At 37.7% G+C, this 24,200-nt stretch overlaps 2 protein-coding genes across 7 annotated transcripts in view; one reads left to right on the forward strand and one right to left on the reverse strand.

Annotated features, from left to right (window-relative positions):
• The window catches only part of OTUD6B (OTU deubiquitinase 6B), a 1,944,790-nt gene that overhangs the window by 231,799 nt on the left and 1,688,791 nt on the right, over positions 1 to 24,200 (forward strand). The window lies entirely within an intron of this gene.
• CCHR11.PART0H11orf97 (chromosome chr11.part0 C11orf97 homolog) overlaps positions 1 to 24,200 on the reverse strand; it is a 348,538-nt gene that overhangs the window by 212,702 nt on the left and 111,636 nt on the right. For 3 of the 5 annotated variants that reach the window (XM_044088038.1, XM_044088036.1, XR_006366958.1), the window contains one exon: positions 18,076 to 18,204. The exons of the other annotated variants lie outside the window; for them this stretch is intronic. In XM_044088038.1, coding sequence (XP_043943973.1) covers positions 18,076 to 18,204 — 129 coding nt within the window. The remainder of the gene's footprint in view (positions 1 to 18,075; positions 18,205 to 24,200) is intronic. 5 annotated transcript variants of the gene reach the window in all.

The following is a 24,200-nucleotide window of genomic DNA, read 5'->3' on the forward strand; positions in this document are numbered from 1 at the left end:
AAAGAGTTCTATAGCAAATGCAAAAATTAAAGGTGATAATAGACATCCTTGTTTTCAGCCTTTTTGTAATTTAAAGGAATTAGAAAAAAAAATAACCTATTTAACAGAAACACAAGAGTAATTGTATAACTCAGAAAAATAATGCAAATAGCTCAAGTGAGACATTATGCACTTTAAGTATTTTAAAGTGGTACAGCCAATTAATTGAGTCAAAAGCCTTATCTAAATCGAGACTAATGGTAGAAAGTTATTTTTTATTTTTATTTGCATAGTCTACTAATGTATGGATTCTTGTTATATTATCCTGTACTTTTCTATTTAAAATAAACCCAGTTTGATCATTGTTAATTGGTTTAGGTAAAAGTAGATTAATTCTATTAGCTATGATGTACATGAGCATCCTATAGTCACATTTAAAAGAGAAATGGGTCTGTATGATGAAAACTTTGCAGGATCCTTGTCTTCTTTTAAAATAGGTGATATAAGGGAATATGTCCATGATGGGGGGGTACTTCAGCAGTTGTTTTAGTTTCTCTACGGACCTTATCTAATATTTTAACTACATAATCTGGTAGTATTTTTATATAGTTCTGGTATAAGACCATCTAACCCAGTGACTTCTTATTTTTTAACTTTTTATTTGATCATTTGTTTCTGTTAAATTGAATGGTCTATCATTTTTTTTATTTGTTCATGTATTTTATTACTTATATTTTCCCTTAGAAAATGTTCAACTATAACATAATTGTCTAGGTTATCTGTATTATTATTTATATTTTCATAAAATATTTTAAAGCCCTCAAGAATACCTTTATTACCGGTTCTTCTTTCTTTTTTATTATTTTTATGTGTTAGAATTTCTTTGATATTCACTTAATTCATTTTCTTTTATCTAAGAGCAAGTGTATGCAAGCTTAAAGGGTTTACTGAATATGCCTGAGGTTTAAGTTTTCCTAGGTTTATTGAAACTTTATGATTTAGAATTACAAAATATTTTGTATTTAATATTTTAAGTTCAGACTGACTGATAATGTCACTTGGTTTTAGATTTAAATTTATTGTCTATTTTGGCCTATAGTGTATTCAATTCTTTGTTCCATCCTCTTGTTTTACTAATATACTAGTTTGCAACTCTTCCATTTAAGTAATCTTTTGTGAATCCCACAGGGCAATGTCAGATACTTTACCATTCATGTTTATTTATAGGAACATTTTGATCTCTTTAACACACCAATCCTTGAATCCTTTTATGTTAGTAATGTACACTGCTAATCTACTGTGATGTATTAAATTATCAGTTTTTAAAATAATATTAAAGATTATAGTATTATGGTTTGATAATGCACATGAAACTATTGAACCACCTCTGATATGTGATAACAGATTGTTTGAAACAAAATGTTATCAATATTTCTTTGTGTTTCATATCTATATGAATAATGGGTAAATTGAAGTGAGTTTGTTTTCCTTAGCTCATACACATCATTTAAAGTCATTAGATTTAAAAAAATACTAAGTTTTTGGCTGAAGATCTGATTCTAAGCTTTCTTTCTGCAGTGGAATCTTTGTCTGATAAAACATCATTAAAATAATCAGCCATTATGGCTTCACATTTCATGTAATAGCTGTAATAGGCTATAGTTTAAGTAATTTTTTGTATCTTTAGCTCCAACCCCTGGAATCCAATAAGGGTTCACCAATGTATATAGTTTTCTGTTCCACTCAACTATAATAATGCTTGCCACACCATTTTTTATCAACATAAGTATCTTCTCCATTAGGAATTACTGGTAAGTTCTTCCATAAAATGAGGGTGCCTCTTCTTTTAGATCAAAAGTCAGAACCTACTAAAATGAAATAATTCTTTAATGAAAGTTTACTTATATCTTTATTAGGAAAATGTGTTTCCTGTAGAAATACTATTTGAGCTTTATGCAATTGCAAGTATTTGAACAGACTCTCCCTCTTTAATGGATTATACAGTCCATTAATATTAACAGATATGCATTTAAAATCAGACGTATATAAGAGAGAAAAAACACAGATATAATGAAACCATATTTATGTATAGAACTTATTGTATATTTTATATATAACAATATGAAATCTTCAGCTATGGGCAAAAGTTTTGAAACAAATAAAAAATTGCCTAATGATATAACCCTAAAACAGTCTACCGTGGAATAATGTATACCTAGTTTGTTGAAAAAGATGAACAAACTACCTCTCAAACTCTCCATTATACTAATAACAAATAGCTCATGCTTCTGATCATATTTTTAGTATCCATCATATTAAAAAAAGCCCATCAGTGAGTTATTATGAATAAGAAAAGTTAAACAGGTGTTCAGAAACTTTATTAAAAGATGACCAAACTGAATATCTCTATAATCACCCTGTAGCTTACATTATCTCCTTGGTCTACTATAGGGTGGAAGTCAGTTGTTATTGTCATATTTACTAATTTATAGGTTAGGTGATTTTATATTTTTTCTGTTTTATTTACCATGTGTAATGTTGTTTGTAGGATCATAAGTTGATAACTTAGTATCAGGTTAATTGTTGTTTTGGGCCATTCCAAGACCAGCCAATTACTCCATGTGAGAATCCAACTGTGTACTCTGTAACTATAAGGTGAACACCTTAACCATTATGCCAACCTCCCACCCTTGTAAACAAATCTATATTCTTTAACTATATACATATTTACTTATTCTGATCTCTATTTCTGCTTGTATACTATGTCTTGTACTATTACTATATTCCTAGGTTTTATATTTTAGTTATAATCCTAGTGTATAATATAATAGAACATTTATATTTACCATTATATATTTGATACTTTTTAATCTAATACTGCTGTTGGAATCAGTCCTATTTTTCCTCAGATGTTACGTCTAATAGTATCTGAACAAACATCTGAACAATCTTCCCTTTTAAGATTCAGACTTTCCATAATAAATTGATCTGAGATATTAAGCTTTGTTATCATTGAAAAGAAACAATAACAGAGAAACACAATCCTAAATTTTTTATCAGACGTTTCATTCTATAGATTAGTATATAAACTATCCTTTCGGTATACTGCAAGCAGTCAGAATTATTTAATAACTGACAGTGGTTTAAAATGCAATTCACTGTTTTTTGCTTATATCTAACTTGTATTCTTTGACATCTTAGCATATGATTCAAAATATTATGATTAATTACTTTTAGACAGGAAGGAGTAATCTGGACATTTCTTAGAATTTTCCAAATTCCCACAGCATCACAAAAGTGATCATGACTCTAAGCTGTTTCAAGATGTTTTTATGACAAGAGCTTGAAAATGAACACTCATTCCATTACAATTCTCACAAAAACACCCACAAATGAATCCAAGCCACCGCCACCTCCACACCACACATCAATCCCTTAAACCCCTTCAAACTGCCAAAAGAACAGCAAAAAAAAAATTTCAAAGTATCCCAACCATTAAAAAGCCATTGCGTTCAAAGAAATATTTAATGGTTCAGCAAGCACTATTTGAATGAGATGCTTAGTATAAAGCAGAGTCTCATTTTTAAAGGAGACATAGAATATAAACTTGCATTAGAAGAAAGACAGTTATGTGTGATCCAGGTTTAACTTGTAAAAGTGTGAATCTTACTCTAATTATTTGATATAATTCTGATAGTAACTTTTATATATCTAAAAATATATATATTTTTATAGTTTATTTATAACATAGCATATCTTTCCTGGGTGCTATTGCATATCAAATATACTATCAGTGGCACACTACTGGACCATTTTAAAAACCCTGAATGTAACTTAGCATGCCTCTTTAGTGTCATTTTTTGCATCTTGCATTATATTTAATAGTGCATTACTCAACTATGCCAATATATCAGAAAGTGTGCCACATAACATAAGTTTCATTATAGTAATAATTAGCTTTTAATGAAATGAATAGTTTAACCTTTTACACTCTAAATGAAAATAAGTGGCTTTAATTTCACATATAGCTAAAAGACTCAAACTATAACATTTTAAAAAGGGAACTAGTAACCATTTGAAGCAGGGAAAGAAATAAATACTGTACCTCTTAAAAAGTAATATTTAGCACATGTTCATAAGTATTCAGGCACTTCTTTAAATTAATAAGAATTCATAACCATGAAATACATTGATTTTAATTTGTCCTTCTGGAAGGTGAATCCTTATTTTTGCTGGAAACAAGATTTGTGCTTTAACATTGTTTTCCTTTAAGCTTTTAACAAGTGGCACACATGCTTTTCTCTTTGACATCACTAATATTGAATAGTTAGTTTCTTTAATTTTTAAATGGATAATTAGTCCATGCAGCTTTTAAGACTAAAACCTTTTCTTGGCTTCAGAAAAAAAACTTACAGTCACTGACCTTGGTGAAGGTGTTTTTATTTTTTAAAACATGAGTTAGAAAGTGGTCTATGTACCGTTTCAATCCGAAAGGAAAAGACTTCAGGCAGGTTTAAAGTTTTAGGCAGCCAGGTATTAAGGAATTGAATCATACTGTCTCCCTCTTCTTTTTCAGGAATCATGTAAATCCTGATGTTATTCCTTCTAGATCTGCTCTCTAAATCTTCTATTTTCCCTGGAATAAGTTATTTTGTTTCAGAAGAAATTCATTTTTATTCTCATTTCAAGTAATCTTCCATCAAAATCAGACATTTCCTCTTCTATACTCATAGGACTGTGCCCTTTTCAAGGTTTAGTTGAACCTGTCCCTCCAGCAAGTTCTATTTATTTCTGTGCTGAGGTTCACATGTCCATTGCATCTGTTTGAGACCCTTGATCCTCTTGGTGAGATACTTCTAATTGCTGCAGGTGTCGGGTAAGGTACATCCCAAAAGGGGCATTGTATTCTATGATGGGCCTGATGAGGGATGAATAAAGGGGCACTACAAGCGATCTGTAATAATTGTTTAAGAGATTCACTCAGGATTTCAACTTGTTTTTTTACATTGCCTTTTTTGCTTTCTAATTTATCTATCTTTACAGATAACTCACTGATGTTAATTAGCATAGCCTGTATGTCTTTCTTCATAGTACTGTCCTGTACACTGGGCTTCGAGTGCCTTATTCTGAGAAGATTAGTTCTTTCTAGTTCTTTTTTTTTTTTACAGAAAAAAAGCAATTAAAAGAGTTTCAAACACATTATTTTTTGTAGTAAATCTTTCAGCATACGCTCAACTATAAATCCATCAAGTTTTGAAATGTTCTATTTGAGTTATTTTTCAGTAAAAATCCTGTCAGAGATGTTAAAATAAAGCAGAGCTAAAAACAGTGCTGTTAACTGCTCTCCTTCTTTTCTTGGTTATTCCTCAGTGTACATAGTCCTGCCCTTCTTCTAGAACAATTTCACAAATCCAGTATAAGAACAGACACTGATGATTGGGTTACCATGATATAACAGTAGTACTTAATGCAAACAGAATGGCTTATGCTGAAGCACAATAGTGAATATTCTTTGTCAGTGATAGTGACAAAGATAAACAATACCTATATAATTCTTCATTTACAAATAACATCCAGTAGTGTAATAAGGGAAGAGTGTGTTGTAAATGACTGATGAAACACATAGAAAAGCTTCCAGCCTGAGTAATTTTAAAGTACACACCCTTCATGTTTTTCAGCATATGGTTTCACAAGGCTTTATTGAAGATGTCAAAGGCAACACAACTGCAAATTAGTATAGATAAGGTATCACAGTGTTAAGAAAGTACAGTTATGTAAGTAAATTTACCATAACAGTAGATGTTTGAATGATCACTGCTGTAGTAGCCAAAGCTATATCATTTATATCCTGCTAAGGATACAACAGCCAGCAAAAGCTTCAGGGTACCTTCCATGTGCCCAAACTCTTTAAAAGCTCAAGCCGAGTAGACTAAAAAACAGGTTAGGGCACCAAGCCTTTTGGAGATTTCATGCTAACTGACAGATGGAGACTGAGCCCTGTGAGGACACTGCTATGAAGAGAAAACAAATGTCCACACCCTGGCATAAAAAGTACACCAAAAAAAGAAGGGAGATGGAAGGAATGACTACTGCAGCAGTGATCATGCAAACATCTATCATCATGGTAAGATTACTTACACAACTGTATATGTTCATCATATTGATCATTGCTTCAGGAGCCTAAGCTATATGGGTAGATTATAGCTTAGAATAGCAGGGAGTTAGATGGGAAAGGGCTCAGGATCCCACGGAGAGCAGTCCAGGGAAGGTTTCAGGGTTCCGTGGAGAATGGTCCACGCAAAGACTGACCTAGACCCGAAGAAGTAATCTAGCTTGTAGTGCTGTGTAAAAGCATGCAGAGAGGATGAAGTTGTTGCTTCTAGAATACTTTTAGAATCTGGCTCTTTCTATAAAGCCATAGATGAAGCCAAGACCATGGTAGACTGGGCCTTGACCCTACCTAGAACAGTTTTGTTTAGGTGGTAATAATTAATATCCTAAGGAGGAGCCACCAGTTTTCCTGGAGGCATGTAGATCGTGAGACAATTGCCTGCAAGCTACAAAGCCGAAAGCAGAAGGCCGCAGCACCACTAAACTTTAGAGCGGTGCGGTCAAAAGAGAGGTACGCTGTAGGAATCCACATAGATGGTTAAAGTGCCAAATCGAGACGATCCCTAACGCAACTAAGCAGGCTGTTTCTCGACACTGGAAACAGCCATGCTAGACACGCGATCATCAGTATAAGTGAGAAAATCAGCCATACTAAACACACACACAGAAAAGCAGCTTGCCAGTAAAAGAGCACACACAGACAAATCCCCAAACACACCCCCCGGAGGACACCTTGATGTGGGAAGCTGCAAGACAGGAAAAGCCAAACAAGCTGCAACTGATAGATACAGTAGCACATGCGCAGTGTCAACAGAAAAAAGATGGTCACAGGCATGACTGCAATGTAAATAAAGTGTTCTGTTAGAGCCTCCCTAGTGCACACCACATACCTCTCACCCTCTTAATGCAAAACACCTGGACAAAGCTCGACAAATTGGGGGGACAAAGGCCCAATAATAGGGAAAAATGTTAACTATTGCTCTTATAAATGTAGAAAGGTGCTAGAGTAACAGGATTTGTTTTAACACTCATGTTCTGAAGGAGTCAAAGTTTGAAACTCATATTTCTCATCATTTAGTGACTTCAATCCTGAGATCATCCCAGTGATTTGCCAGGTAAAAAAAAGAGGAACAGGCCAAAAATATGATGAAAACATCTGGTCATTTTGTGAGACTCTGTACAGTTGAGAGGTATGATGTATGTAATAATTCAACAGACATAACAGTATTCCACAAGTAAATGAAAGCCAGCAGCACAACAGCGGGTTGTCCTGCAAGACAGAAATGAAAACAGGCATGCCTGAGTAAGACATATCCCTCAAATCCCAAGTGCATCAATAACATACTGTTACCACTGCTGTACTACTCTTTATACATGACATGCCCATAGCCAAGCCTACTGGTTCCATAGTTACGGCCAAACTGTGGCAGGTGTAAACATGACAACAACCTTGGCAATTAAAGACTACATAACTAACAGTACAGAAGCAACCACTGTAGAAGGGAATACTGACACATAGTGGAGGAAAAGTACATATGGGCCACACAGGAGTATAAACCCACCTCACTGTCCACAGCAGATCGTAGACTACCGAAGCAGTATGTGTGTAACATGGGGGTCACCAAACCTATCCGATGGTTGGTGCAGATGTGGTACACACGTATGCAGAGGCATGTAGGCAGAAAAGGGTGCTACACAGCGGAACATCCCTAAGTAATGTCTGCTTCTGAAACTGAGACTGGGCTCCACACCATGATTGCTCAGCATTAATTGTAGGGAATTAAATGGGACCTGTGCAGTAAATACAGAACCAGTGGTGTAAGCAAGCTGGATAGACTCCTACTGGACTACATTTACTTGTCAATTCCACGGCTGTGTGAATTGGATGTAGAGAATCCCTAGAAGGAAAGGTAGTAAGAGCAGGATGGTGTGTATACTGCTACAAAGGGGCATTGCAGCATACAGCACTTATTCAGAAGGGTACAACACAAGGTAGTGTACAGCATATTAACCATAGTCTGATAGTGGCATATACCTGAGTAGTATCTAAATACTGTTCCCTGTTACATTGGATGTGATGGATACTGAGAGGCCATCTACAAGTAGTGTTGCCATGATGGAATCTGTATATGAGTATAACCTAGGTCAACTTGGCAACAGATACTGGACAGTGCCCAGCAAACAAGGCAAACCAATGCTGGTAGTGTAGGGATACCTATACCATTTAGAGCATAAAATGCTCTCTAAATGGTACTGGGCATGTACTGCGCAGAGAATAAATGCCTGCAGAGGCCATGCTATCAATGTTCACCAGGATGAGGGGGAAGAACTGCAGAAATCACTTCCACACCAGCATGGCCCAGATGCAACTACTGCCCAAGTGGCTGTGCTGCGAGTGGAACTACAGCAGAGGGTGGTAAACAGCAATAGGCTCATAGGTTGGTACTGGGCTATCTGCCCGAAGGCATATATTAGCCCAGCCACATTTTGCAGTATTCACCGCCCCTTTAGTAGTTCCCTAGACCCTTGTACTAGCAGCTAGTACCCTTGGCCCCTATCTAGTAGTGCTGTTGGTGTGATCCCTGGTGTGAACTTTCTGTTACCCATCCACTCATCAAGGTTCCTCTTGAAGAGTGATAGTGAGGGGCTCTGTCTTATGTAGATCAGGACCCTGTTCCATAGCAAGGGAAGTCTCTGCGAAGGGAATCTATCCCTCCAGCATGTTCTATTCATTGTTGCATTGAGGTTTATATCCATAGAGCATGTAGCTCGAGTAAATTTGGTTTTGCTAAGATGGAGCATGTTCAACAATTCTGGGTTGGACATGGCTCTGTACGTTAGACAGAGATCGCCTCTGAGAAAGCAGTATGCAACAGAGAACAGTCTTAGCTTTTTCAATTGTGCTGCATAGGGCAACTGTTTGAGGCCAGTAATCCTCTTGGTTAGGTACCTTTGTGGTCTCTAGCTGCTGGAGATGTCTAGCCAGGTACATTCCAATTGGTGCATTGTACTCAATAATGGGTCTGATGAGGGAAGAGTAGAGGGGCACCATTACATCCTTAGATCTTGATGTGAACCCTTTCGTGATCAGATGGGTCACATAGAAGGATTTTCTAACCACTTTGGCAACATGGTTACCAAAGGAAAGCTGACTATCTACTTGGGTCCCTAGATCCCTTATTTCTTCTTCAGATTTCAGGGGATTACCTCCTATGTTGTAGTTTGTGGGTACTCTGTTTTTTCCAAAGGGGATTACTACGCATTTTTTTGCATTTAGCTTGAGACCATGGCTTTGACACCATGCATCAGTCTCATTTAGGCCCTTCTGGAGGATCTCCATGTCGGCCAGAGACTCTATTATAGCACCCAGTTTGCAGTCATTCGCAAACTTAGTCAGCCACAGCCCTTCCGTGCTTGCCTGTACTTCTGAGAAGTATATGCCAAACAGGAGGGGCCCCAGGACAGAGCCCTGAGGCACACCACTCATTACTGGTCTGGATTCGGACATAGATCCTGCTACACTTACTTTATGGGATCTGTCTGAGAGCCAGTTTGCGATCCATCTTGTGACATAAGGGTTTATGCCCAGGCTAGTTAGCTTATCAATAATACCTGAATGGGGAATGGTGTCAAATGCTTTAGCAAGGTCAAGGTAAGCCGTGTGTACCTCCTGTTCCTTATCTATAGCCTGAGTAACTGTCTCAAAGAAATCCACCAGGTTCAGGAGGCATGATCTGCCCTTGACGAAGCCAAACTGTGTGGGGTCCAGCGACTGGAGGTTCCCAATCTCTCCATTTATGAGTTCCATAATGATTTGCTCCATAGCCTTACAGATCAGATTGGTCAGGCTTATTGGTCAGTAGTTCCCAGGGTCAGTTGTGGCCCCACCCTTGTGTAGCAGGACCACCATTGCCGTGCGCCATTCTATGGGCACATATCCTGTGGAGAGACTGAGACTGAACAGGGTATTAAAATGCGGGGTTAATTCCTTTTGGAGCTCGTGTATGACACAGCCTGGGACACCATCTGGACCATGGAGGCAGTGTTTTTAGCTTTAGATAGAGCCTTGTTAACCAACGTATCAGTAATAATTGGACTTACACAATCCCCTGGAATGGTAATAGGCCCTGTAGGTGGTGAGGGGGGAATTTGCACTGAACCTGTCAGCCAAGATGTTGGCAATGTCAGAAGGGTCAGTGTATTTTGTTCCATTTTGTACTAGCTCAGAACAGACCTGAGCATTGCCATTTAGGTTTCTGACGTAGCCGTAGAAGGCCTTATGGTTATCCTTGGCATCCTTGGCAACTTTCTTTTCAAAATTAGCTTTAGTTGACTTGATGAGGGCCCTCAATTTCTTACTAATGCTGATCAGGGATGATTTTTCTACTTGAGATTTGGCCTTTTTTTGTATAAGTCTCCTCCTTTTATTGTAAAGTTTGCTTATGGCTGGGGTCCACCAGGCTGATTTCTTCTTGCTTGAGGAAGGAGTCTTGGTTTTATTTGGGATAGCACGGTCCATGCAATTCTGAAGATGCATATAGAGTGCCTTGGTGTAGGATTCCGCAACCTGGATATCATTATCCTTCTGCAAGGTAATAGTGAAGCTTTCCACTTCGGATGCAAGTAGTTTGAAGTTTGCTTTGGAAAGGTTTTTGACTATGGTTTCTTTGATTGGGGGAGGTGGAGGAGTGAGGATGTCCAGGGTTATCAGTTTGTGGTCGGATCTGACTGGGGGGGGGGTAATAACAGGTGTGGTACAATGGGTGCCCATATTTGTGATGATTAAATCCAATATGTTGTCCCCTCTAGTGGGGGAACATACTAGTTGTTCAAGGGCATCTGAATTTATAAATTCTATGAATCACTGAGCATAGGAGTTGGAACACTGGTAGTTCACCCAGTCTATACCAGGGTAGTTGAAATCACCCAAGATTATGGTGTTGGGTAGGACCTTTATATTTTCCAATGCCTCAAGGAATGCTGAGTGAGCATCTTGGGACATGGTGGAAGATCTATAACAGGCTACGACTTGAAATGTGGTTTTGCCTGCTGATAGTTGTGCATGGATGATCTGTGGGGCATCATGCTGCTCCACTAACCTGGAGATGTGGGTATCCTTGATGAATATGGATACACCTCCACCCTTTGTACTGCCATCCGGTGACTGAGGCCGGAAGGTATGATATGAATTGTAACCTGGTAGTGCTGGAGTGCTCTCTGGAGCCTTGAACCAGGTTTCTGTCACTGCACAAACATCAATTTTCTCCATACTGAGGAGAACCTCGAGTGCATGCATTTTGAGGTTGAGACTTCTGGCATTAAGTAGCATTACCCTTAGTTTTTGGTTACCTGTGCTGGTTACGGTGGTTGGTTTGTCCTTCGAGCCTTGCCTAAAAAAGGCACTATGGGGATGGCAAGAGCCTTGGCCAGTATTCGAAAGCCTAGGGGTGACAGGTGCAAACCATCTCTGGCAAAACAGCGAGGCTTGTCTATCATGTCATGATCTCTGGGGCATCATGCTGCACTACTAACCTGGAGATATCTGCCCAATGATCTGCCCAGTCTGATAAGGCAGTGTCCTTAGTACAGCCGATGACAATGTACTACAAGAGATGCATTGTAGTATCATCAGGCTATGGCAGAGGGCACATGCATCCAAGTCCACACCTCCGGCAACACTTGCAGATATTGATGTTAGCAGTACCCACTCTGTAGTGGCAGATTTATCCTATGCAGAAAGTCAGATATGTTTGGTAAAGATTCCTTGGTTCTGCTAACTACAGCACAAAATCTGGGAGATTTGTGCAGGTCAGACATCATACTTGGTGATGGCACCTTCCCAACATGAGCCGATGTTTGCCATCAACTGTATACTTTACATGGATCTATTGGCACCCCAACCTCAGCAAGGATTGTCCTCCTGGTGTATTGTCTAATGACATGGAAATCAGAGTCTGCATACAATACTATAGGGGAAATATGTACTTAAGGGTATGGCTGCAGATCAGGGATGCATCTTAACTCCACAGTACATTAAGACTGATTTTGAGAAGGCCGCAATCCATGCCAGCCAAACGGCATTCCCTAAGAGTATTCTGAAGTGGTGCCTATTCCATATTGCATAGATCATTTGGAGCCAAATCCAGCATCATCACCTTGTGGCCCTGTATGGTACGGACACTCCATTCTCAACAGCCATCCACAAGCTGTTTGAGCTGGCATTTCTACCAGTGGATGATGTTGTCCCTGCATTTCTGGACATTGCAGATCCCTTACCTGACTGTGCTAAGCATATAGGTATATTTCTGGACCATCATTATGTGCATGGCCATCCAAGGAAATATGCATCCAACTGTTCAGGACACCAACGGCTGCCATATTAATTACCTTTGAAGTTCTGGAATGTGTGTGATGTCTCTGACATGGACTTCCCATGGACCAATAAGCAGGTGGAGGCATGGCATCGTCAACTGAAAGTAGTACCTGGACAACCTACAGTGCAGCTTTTTGACTCTTTGTCTGTTCTACAACAGGAACAGAACCTGACAGATAACCGAAGGGAGTTACTTTTGAGGGGGATGCCTGTGACACCACGTAGGAATGCTATTGTTGTAAGGGAGCATTGCCTAAAACACATCTTGCAACATAAGTGTGACAACAGTAATGTGCAGAATTTCTTACAGGCTGTAGCACATTTCTACAAGTTGTGACTATATATGGTTCTAGTACACACCAAGCACTACACACATCACTTTATATGTTGTGTTAATAAAGGCTTTGCCCACAGTATGCAGATTTCACAGTACCACTTTCATGCCCTCTTGGCATCCAGTGACAACCACTTGTAGTACTGAAAGTGACACATGTCGGCTTTTGGGGGTGAGGGTTTGTGTCTGCCACCTATGGTTGGGGTGCAGGAGGATATTCTATTTCCACAGGGAATTGTCCACAGGCATTTGTCACTGCAGCTAAACTGCCAATCTGCCATGTGTCCACATCCAGCTGTCTCACAAGGGGATATCGCAAAGCCTAGGTGCTTGAATCCAAATTTATCTGCCCAGCAATGGAACAGTGTTAGCTGACTATTAATCCTCGGAAGCCAATGGAGGAGATCTCTACTCAGTGACAGGAAAGCTCTTAAGGGCAGCTTAGTGCCCGAATCATTTAGTCAGTTTAACCTGAGCTGTCTAATTGTTAAGGTGCATGGAAGATGCTCTAATGTTTTGGAAGCTGGCTAGCTGGCTGTTATATCATATGCAGGGTATAACACATATAGCTTAGGCTACTGAAGCAGTGAAAAATATGATGAGGCTATAACTGATGTTTTTTTTTCTTGCTTTTATTACAGCTTTCGAATAACAGTAGCTAGATAAAATGAGTCTAGCAGTTTGTGATCCTATGTTCTCCACAGAACATCATCAGTCTTGATCATGAATCTGAGCAACTGGGCATTTTGATTATGAATGCAAGTCCCAGTTTGGCTGACTCTAAAAGAAAAACTGTAGGTGAACTTTCCACTTATGACAAGTTGATTGGCTAAACCAAGAGTCTATTTGTGTGGAAGTTGATCTGTTTGCAGCTGCAGGTATATGGACGGTATTCATTTCAACTCATCAAAGGTAATTTTGAAAAATGGAAAAAAATAAAAAATTTGTTGAAACCACTTTCAACGAACAACTCAACATTTTTTTTTTGCAGAGGTTAAGTCCCTCTAACCAACTGTGAGGTCGCACAGCAGTGGAGAAAGAAACAAACTACATAGTCATAGAAGTAATTTTGGCAAACAGGACTCACTTTTTTGTGTTCACCGAAATTATATTTGATCACACCACATCCTCCCATATGGACAGTACTAGCTCCCATAAATACACAGTTTGCTTGCATATGCAGAACTGTCTCGTCTGTGTTTAACATCATGGTGAAATATTTCAAAGGAAGGCAGTGTTTTAATTTTCATAGTGGGAAAACAAATGCTAGATTTCTCTGCATCTTCAATTTAGATACAGATTCTGCTCTGTGAAATGCCAGAGACTCCAAATGCGTACCCCACCCAGTTCATAAGGACTGTGTAGTCAGGCACTGGGATGGTTAAAAGGAAGAAAAATATATATACTATATATATATATATATATATATATATATATATATATATATATATATATATATATATATAGGTTCAGAACAGCTGCATCCAAATGTAGATTAAATTCCTTCAACAGTACTGGTAATACCAGAAGATCCAGTTACAATGGAACTACCACCTGATCAGACATCCTTTGTAGGCAATTTTGGAATTTACATATATAAAATTTGTCATGTTATCCCATTATTATACTGGCTGATACCATAAATCATCCCTGGCACAGAAGCCTTTGACACTATCATTCTGAATAAAGAGACCATGTCCTACACTCTCTTCTGTTCCATAAAGACATATGTAGGATCCCATTCATACAGCTAGTAGAGGAACAAGATCCATATTCTTCATATTCACCATTAATTCCAGAAAATTTATAGAAGTTATGGCATAGACTGATTAAAGCAAAAAGGACAGCTACTTGCTGAGGTACTCTGAGGTAAAAGGAATGTCTAATGCTGCGAAGATTTATATACCATTAGAATTTGCAAATTAAGCACTATCAACCAAAGTAACTGGATGTGGTTAAAGATGAGATGACAAGAATAAACAGTGACATGTTGGGAATTACCAAACTAAAATTGACTAGAATGGGTTATTTTATATAGCATAATTATCTGATCTTCTATTGTGGGCAAGAATATTGCAGATAAAATAGAGAAACCCTTAAAGTTAACAAAAGGCTGTCAAAATCAGGGCTTTGTTATAATAAAAAAAATGACAGAATGACCTCAAATAAATGTCAATGCATGCTCTTCAATATTAGTGATACAAATTTATGCTCCAGCTACAGATGCTGAAGAGGAGGAAGTCAATTGGTTTTACGATAATCTTTAGCGCCTTCTGGAAATAACACCAAAAATTACATAACATTCATCACAAGTGAATAGAATACTATAGTAGGTAATCAAAGAACAATAGGAGTAACAGGCATGTTTTGTCTTGGAATATGAAATGATTCAGGATACAGACTAGCAAAATTCTGAGATCGTTCACTAGTAATATGAAGCTTTTTATTTTGTACATTAAGTGCTTTTATCTGCTCTCCCAAAACGAAAATGTGGAATTCTGACCTACATTGACCACTGTAGTGAGCAACCTTCCTTTTGAACAGCAACTCTCTTTCAACAGGCTAAGAAGCTGATTTACATGTGGATATCATGAGACAATCAATACCAAAACCTGACTGAATATTTACTCTGCCTCCAGAGTAGGGAGAGATTTATACATTCCAAATGAGTATTCAGAGAAAGTGAAGAACCAGTTTAAGGGACTAGACCTGATGGGCATACTTTCATTATACTGTCCAGGAGGTGGCAACAAAATATGTTTCAAATAGAAACTAGATTAAGAAAGCAATATAACTATCTGTGGAGACTTTGGAAGTAGCAGAAAAAAATCAGAGCAAAAGGCAAGTGAAATAGGAAAAATTAAGCTAAAGTAAATTCATTTTTAGAAAACAGCAAAACAAAATGTTGTTGTTGTCTTTCGGCTTTTCCCGGTTAGGGGTTGCCACAGCGGAACTCCGGCCCGCTAATGATTGACAGTAGATTTTGATGAACACCGAGGTGCCAGCTCGACGTTTAACCTTCAACGAAGGCATGCCCATTTATGCATGTCTTTCGAATGCCCACCCAACCGTGGGGAGGACATACAGACTCCACACAGAATGCACTCCAGCCGAGAATCAAACGGGAGAACCTCTTGCTGTGAGGCAACAATGCTACCGCTGTACCACTGCGGATGTCAAAACAGTAAAACAAGATAGTGAGACATATTTAAATAAATAGTCCAAAGAAATGGAAGAATCTAATTGATTGGAAAAGACAAGAGATCTCTTCAAGAAGACTGGTGATTTTAAGGAAAACTTCCACATAAAAAAGGCATGATAAAAAGCAAAGATGTGAGGGACTCACAGGAAGCAGAAAATATTAAGTAGTGGTGTCAGGAATATACAGAACTATATAAGAAGAACCATAACATCATTAATACATTCAATGATTTATCTTATGATCTGAAGTCAGACATCCTGTAAAGTTAAATGGGCCCTAGACAGTCCTGCTAATAACAAGACTGCAGGAAGTGATGCATTTCTAGCCGCAGTTTAAAGTCATAAAACATGAAAATGTTATGGTGTTGTTTAGAATCTGCCAGCAATTTTGGAAAATACAACAGTGGTCATTGGATTAGAAAAGGCCAGTTTATTTTTTTGTGGCCACCATACCCTATGGTTAATAGTAATTCCTTTTGCAGGAAGGTTGTTTGGCCTGTCAGGCATAACTTCAACACAGCAGCTGCTATTCAGATGGATGAATACCTTTAGTAAAACTTGAAATGGCTTATTTTTAAGTTTTCTGTTTTCCTTAGTTTTAATAAGTTTTGCCAGGTTGAAACATATCAACACAATGTAGAACATAATTTCTTTAAGATTAAATGTCTTTTGAAACTGCTTTAAAACCAATCTAGTGTTCAGGGAATGGTTTTGAAAATAAAAGTAACAGTAGAGTGCTGCTTCAGTGTAAAGCTAGTCAACAGTTGGCCTCCCTGGCTTAATACACATAAGACTGCTCACTTTATTCAAGATTTTTAGACAAAAAAGAAGTTATGTACCATAATGTTCTATCTGTGTTATTAATTTTTATTCTTCCTCAACAAGTGATACTTCTTGGGAACTGCTCTCATTTCTAGGACATTAATATGCATGTTGGCCTCTTCTGGGGGCCATGTGCCTTAGACTGTCTTTTACAAGAAGTGCCCACATGTTAAGGAATGAATGAAAATTGACATCAGATTTAATATATATAGCCTGGCAACTTACAGTCCTTTCCTCCAAATGCACACAGCAAGCAAATGCAGGTAATCATTAAAACATACTGCCATTAAAGACAAACATAATACAGGATAGTGATTTGAGTTTTTCAGTTCTCAGAGGAGTTTTATATCGTCACAAGAAGTATGGGCTCAAGTTTGCTATTTTTTGCTCTGAAAAACGGACTTCTACAAAGAAAGGTTCTGTAGAAAGCCAGAAAAATACTCTAAACTTCTCTAAAGTTGCATATGTATAAAATGTGTGTGCACATTTACCACTCAAAACAATTCAACAAAATAACTATAAATGCAAACATAAATACATAGCATACCAATGTCTAGTAACTCAGAGCAAAAAGGTGTAATGCCATTTTGAGAACTTGACTAAAAGGCTTTCACTTTCGCCTCTGGGGAGTGGGGTGCAGCTCTACCTGCATGCATGTAGGAGCCAGTTTCAGTCCTCTAGGCACTCCTCACTACTGATTAAGATAGACTGTGAGCCTCGAGTCCAGAGTGTGGGTTATATGACTCAACCAAAATATGTGGAAGAAAGGGAGACTGAGATATTAACAACAATGTCCTTGTATCAGTTGAGTAACATCTATGCCGTAGCTTTTAAATTCTTACTTCTAGAATTAGAAAGAAATCCAGCAATAATCACGAACTTTTCAAAATATTAGTACTATTAACCTGAGAAGCTGACAGAATATGAGAATGTGAATTAACATACATTTTATGAAGTAAAGGAAGTGTATAACTCTTAATTATTGTCATTATTTAAACATAATTCTACTATTAAACCACCAGTTTTAAGAGGGATTACAGTGGAATACCACAATGTACTGAATTAAAAATTCAGAGCTAAAATCAGGGATGCCCAGAAAAGTAATGACAGTTGAGTGGTATGACCAAAGCTGTAGAGAATGGATTAAAGTGAATTCCAGAAGCAAGTATAGTAATACATATATTGAAATAAGTGGTAGCAGTATAAAATGCAAACAAACAAGCTAAATAAATTAGCACAACAAAAACGTCCTTACTTCTGAAGGCCTCGTATCTAGAGTAGTACTTAGATGCAGGAAGTGATATGTTTCTAGTCTGAATTACAGGTTTCATGTCACCTAAAAAAATGTCTCTTTTGATGCTCCAGACTGCATCCAATTTAATTCCTGTGAATAGCAATAAATAAAAAAGTAAAGAAGTTGGTACTTATAATCAGAGGAAATTATGCATGCATATTGTTTGTGCTAGTCAGTGGAGGAATCTTAACTGGTACAAATGTGGTAAGGATGGGTAGTTCTGACTCATATGTACAACATTTACAGCTTAAACATCTGGTGTGCAAGATGGCAAAACTGAGTTTAAAGCACACTATCTAACTAGACAGCAACAATGATATAGTGGTTAGAATACCACAATGTACTGAATTAAAAAACATAAAAAATGTAGCCAATTAATTGTTACTGCAAAGTATGAAATAAAAATAGTCAACACTCAAGAAATTATTAAAAGTGTGGCAATTTGATAATGCTTAATAGTCTAGCTACCAATATATAGCCAAGCAGTTATCCCTTCCTGCCTTTGGAAAGTCCCAGATGTGGAAGATAAATCTTAATATCTTGTTCTGGACTCTAAATCTTTTCTGCCTTCTGCAGTGCTATCACTGGTAATTTAGGTGGTGTGTAAATTTTGATTCCCTTACTTTATTCACTGCCAGTTCTGTCACCTGTCAAACCCACTCTGACTAAAGATTAAGCTGGAAAATAAGATTTTTTGCTTGCATTTCTTCATTCCTTCAACCCCACTTCAGACTGGAATAGGTGAAAAATAAATTCCTATTCACTGCCGTCCTACACAGCATCTCTCCGGCTACCACTTCCTTTATATTCACATACTTTTTTGAATCTCGATTTCTCATACTCTTGGTATCTCTCACATGTGGATTTTATCCTTCACCTCAGTATACTCACATTATTTATTTTCTATTTTGCATTTTGTGACCATATCCATAATAAAATCCCCTTTCTTGATTCATTCCACTATTTCTTCCACTTCACACTCAGCCATGCTTCATTTTCCACCAACACACACACACACACACACACACACACACACACACACACACACACACACACACACACACATTATATTTTATATATGTATAGTTCCAGGAAAATTCTTTGCAGCTTCTCTTACATTTTCCATTCCCCTTCAATTTCCCTCATTAACACTGCATGACTCCTCTCTAACACATCTTAGCCATTTCAAACTCTCACTCCCGGTTCTAGCAGTCAAAAGGGACAATTATTCTCTCTGCATGTAAGCTTCTTTTTCTGTGCCATGCCTCTCTAAAGCTGTAATTTATTTATTTATTTATTTTGACATTTGTTGACTGGGTCTGACTGGACAGGTGCTCCTTTTCACCGGAGACCCGAGGAGAAAAGCTCCATATTTAAACATACATGATATAAACAGAGGAATACCATAAGTTCCAATACAGACTACTATCTATACACAACACAATATAATAATTTATACATTTGAAGCAAAATACAGAGAAACCTCAGACATTTTGAATATTCAGACAAAACATGAGGATAAACATGGTTATATTCATTACAGAAATATCACTTGACTGTTTATAGTGAGAAGTAATAACAACAATATTCAATGTAGAAATATGTAAGAAAAGAGAGTATAGAATATGTTAGAATATCAGAAACTAAGAACAAGTCAGATGTTCTATTTTGAGGAAATAGGTGGTAGGTGTATAAGAAATAAATGTGACTTGCTTACAGGTGATACAGAACAAAATCCTGGCCCACCCCCACTGTTCCACTGTCAGCTACCATAGACCATGATACTACTCCAAAGCTTTCACTGTCTCACATTACTGCCCATAGCATACACAGCAAATATGACTTATTTGAAGCATGGCTACGTGCCCGTAACCAAGACATCTTGGTAATAACTAATACATGGTTAAAACAGATGACTCTCCATGACTAGTATGCAAAACACATAGAAATAATCCAAGCATTCAAATTGCTGGTAGTCCACACATTCTGTGAAAAATAAACCCCAAAACGCTCTCTCTGTAGTAATTTCTTCCTACTCTCCTGCCATTGACTTCAACTAGATCACTACTGTATTAACTTTATGACTGTATAGTAAACTTGTAATTGTCTCAGCCTATCAGCCTTCTTCACATTACTATTTATTTACTTTATTTATGTTTTTTTTCTGGGTTAGTCTCACTAGGCCAGTACCCTCTTTTCATAGGAGACTCGAGGTGGCCTTCATACTGACTTGCTTTCCTATTTCATTCCCTTTCCAACTGGTTTCACAAAACAAATGTATCTTTCTTCACCAAAACTCTTCTTTCTGCAAACTTACCCAAAGGTATCAAAGAGTCCACTCACCCAAATCCCAATAAAGGTAACACATTTCTAAGTGATACTGCACCAATCAACATTCCAGTCATTGCAACTCCATCAATAATCTCCCTAACATCCACAGAGACCATTGACTAATACCATCATTTGGAAATTTATAAATAGATAACTAAAACCCTCTTATAGGCATACTTGGCCATATCTTAACTCTTGCCAAGGAAAATGACTTTAAACTTAGATTAAGGCTTTGTTGCTTGGACTCCTTTTTACAATGTTAAAAAATCCCACAGATACTCTTGTATACTTTTACAGAAGTCCTTATTCAAGATTCTTTATATCCTATTATAAATTCCAGTTTAATATGTGTCCCTGTTTCTCTCTCTCTCTCCCGATCTCAAACAATTCATAAACTGATGGGAGAAAGTATACGTCTTTGTAAGTTTGCAGTTAAAACCACCAAAACAAGCTACCTCATAAAATAACTCTATCCCAAATGGAAAGAAATAAAATCTATTCTTGGTCAAATTAAAACAGATATTACTAACATAAGTCTGAAAACGTATTTTACATTCTTCCAACATCCTCCTCTCCCCTCCCCTTCTTCTTACCTTCTAGTCTCTCCTATTTCTTTATACCTTTAACCTCTTCTCCCCTCATAATTTCTTGACTTCTCCATTTCTTTACATATTTTCCCAGCCTTCCCCTCAAAAATCTCTTTACCTTCCTGTCTCCTTACTCCCATATTCTTCCCATTCTAAGGAACAATATGCCTCATCAACATTCAGCTACGGCTGTTATCCACCAAATAATGTGATAGATTACTTTCCTTTCCCCACCAATAAATCCATCTTCAGCAACTGTACTGTTCATCCCAAGTATCATTAAAAAACATCTTTTCTTGTATTGCTGGTCTTCTAACACATATATTTAACTTCACCCTTATCAATAGCAACACCTTTATTGAATGGAAAACAGCTACAATTATTCCCTATCTGGATATTACAGTCATAATATCCTCCTACCACCTCTAGTGAAGAAACTAATGTACAAGCAAATTCCTGACCACTCATTCAGTTTTCATATACTCAGCAATGCAAAATATGGCCTTAGATCCTCCTTTAATACCATCTCTGTTCAATATTTGACTACAGACTTCAGCTTTGTACTTATACGGTCAAAGGACAACTCAAACATGCAATGTCTGTGGGCTTTAAATGTGCATGTTATCAATGACCACTCAATCCTCCTTCCTACGTAGGTGCATATTGGCTTTCCCCAGCCCTTACCCATTGTCATCATCATCACAAAGTCCCTTTTTCACATTTTCTACATAGAGTTTGGGTGTCATGTCAATTGCCACCATCTCTCTTGATTCAGTGCCACTCATCTACCTTCTTCGACAGTCATGCTTAACTGTCTCAGATATTTTGTTACACAGTCCCTCCATCTCTTTTCTGGATGCCCTCATTTCCTCTTGCCTTCTTCATATCTTTCACAAATCTTCTTCACCTGACAGTTTTCTGCTTTTTTTTGCACATGTGCCCAAACCACCATAATCTGTTCTCTTTCACCTTCACTACAATTTGGAGCTACTTTGGTTTTTGCTCTGATGTCCTCATTTCTTCATCTGTCCAACAGCGTTCATCCTACCACAGATCTAAGGCACTCCATCTCCAACACATCTCACTTTTTCAACTACTCTGTCTTAACCACCCAGGTTTCTGTACTGTACAGTAATACTGGTCACACCACAGTTTTGTACAACTTACTTTTCAGCTTCCTTGCATTCTTCTGTCATACATTACACCTGACACACTGTGCCGGTTGGCTGCAGTCCCTCTGACTTTAGCTTTGACCTTCTCATTCAGAGTTCCCTTCTCCTCAACTACCCCTCACAGATACTTGAAGCTGTTAACCTGCTCCACTATTTTCCCTTCTAAATCAGTTATTGGCTTCTTCTGATTTCCTTTATTTTGCTTCCATCACAACTATCTTTTCTGTACTCAATTTCATCCACTGTACTTTCAGTTTTGTATTCCATCCCACTATCCTTTGCTTAAGTTCTAACTCAGAGTCTGCCTGTAATGCCACATAATCTGCAGCCCTTACTCAAGTGGTTTTATTTCTATCTTACTGCAATATTTTAGTACAGTACATACCGCTCTTCTGTGATTCCATCCTCTAACATCTGAGGTACCTCAAGGTCCCATCTTTGTCCCATACTCATTTTCCTGACTGTCAATCACCCTCCTCTGACTTAAACCTTAGAACCATATTTATGCACAGAATCTAATTTTTTTAGAAGAAGGTAAAGACCGTAACCATATCCAACCCACTTTACAAAACCAACTTATCAACTTCAGTCTTTGACTACACAAAAACAAGCCCTTACTAAATACAATTACATCATGTTCTTGGTCATCCTACAATGATGTCTGCTAACTCACCAATTCATATAAATGAACTCTGGGGGAATAACATTTCTCTGACATATTCTTCTACTGATGTACTTTTATACCCATCCTTAACCTTCTATCAGCAAGCTGAAACCACACTTTCAAAGGTCGGCTCACATCTTGGTTGCTGTTACAAAACTATCAACCATTTCAGCTATGATTCTTGGTATGCCATAGCCATATCTCTTTTGTCTGTCTATTTTAGAATTTGCTCTTCATCCTTCTTCTTTCTACAGCTCATATAGCACACCCAGTTTACAAAATATCCAAAACAAAACCTGCAAGTTTAGCAACCTGTCTGACCTATTTTGCCAAAACGGTTTACTCTTATTTTCCACTAAACTTTACTTATTATAGATACAACCTTCCTCTCTGCCATTAACTATTACAAATTTCTAAATTTAGATTAGTGTTTCCCACCTTGCCTATAAACTAAGCATTAACTCTATTTAATATGTGTTAGGACGGACAAGAGTGTGTGAATGCATCAACTGTGTGAGCTTATCTATTCCAGCATTTTTGTGATATCTCCATTTACATGGCTGCAAACATCCACTTTGTCAGGCTTGGTCCACACATCTTGCTCTAAGGAGTTCTGTGTATACCTCTGGACTTTGTCAGGCTTGGTCCACACATCTTGCACTAAGGAGTTCTGTGTATACCTCTGGACTGACCAGATTGTGTCAGACTGTCCATGTTTACTGGTCATATCTCTGCTGTATTCCACAGGATCATTACTATGATTTGTGTGGTACTTCACAATGATGATCTTACAATGTCTGTCAGTAACTGATGGTGTACATCAGTATCAGAAGTGACTTCCTACACAACATGTCTGTTGACACAACCCATGGTACTGTAGCAACATTCTACATTTATACCTGCAATACTTACATTACATTCCCTTGCACTAAGAGGTTGTAACTACTGGTGCAGAGGTATGACTCCACTACATGTTAGGGGCATATGTCCCAGCAGTGTGTAAGTACTCATACCAGTAACTGTTTAATAATGTCCAGCCTGTGTATATGATGGATAGGTATGGCTAAATATTTCTCTATTTCTCTTACAGCTGCAGCTGAGTGGGCTGTGAATCAGGAAGCCCATGGTAGTAGGTTGCAAAGGCTACATTGCGAGGCTGGTGAGTAACAATCCTGCTTGTAGCAGTCATACCAAATAAATATAAAGTAGTAGAAAGTCACCTGGCAGTATAAAAACTGTGTATGGGTTGTACTGAATAAACTAGACAATATGACAGTAATAGTCCCATATAGGTCAAATTTAAATAAAACTGTAACTGCCTGGCAATAAAGC

This window comes from Protopterus annectens, chromosome 11.part0 (genome assembly GCF_019279795.1).
Source record: "Protopterus annectens isolate FY-2018-M chromosome 11.part0, PAN1.0, whole genome shotgun sequence".
NCBI classification, from domain to species: Eukaryota; Metazoa; Chordata; order Ceratodontiformes; family Protopteridae; genus Protopterus; species Protopterus annectens.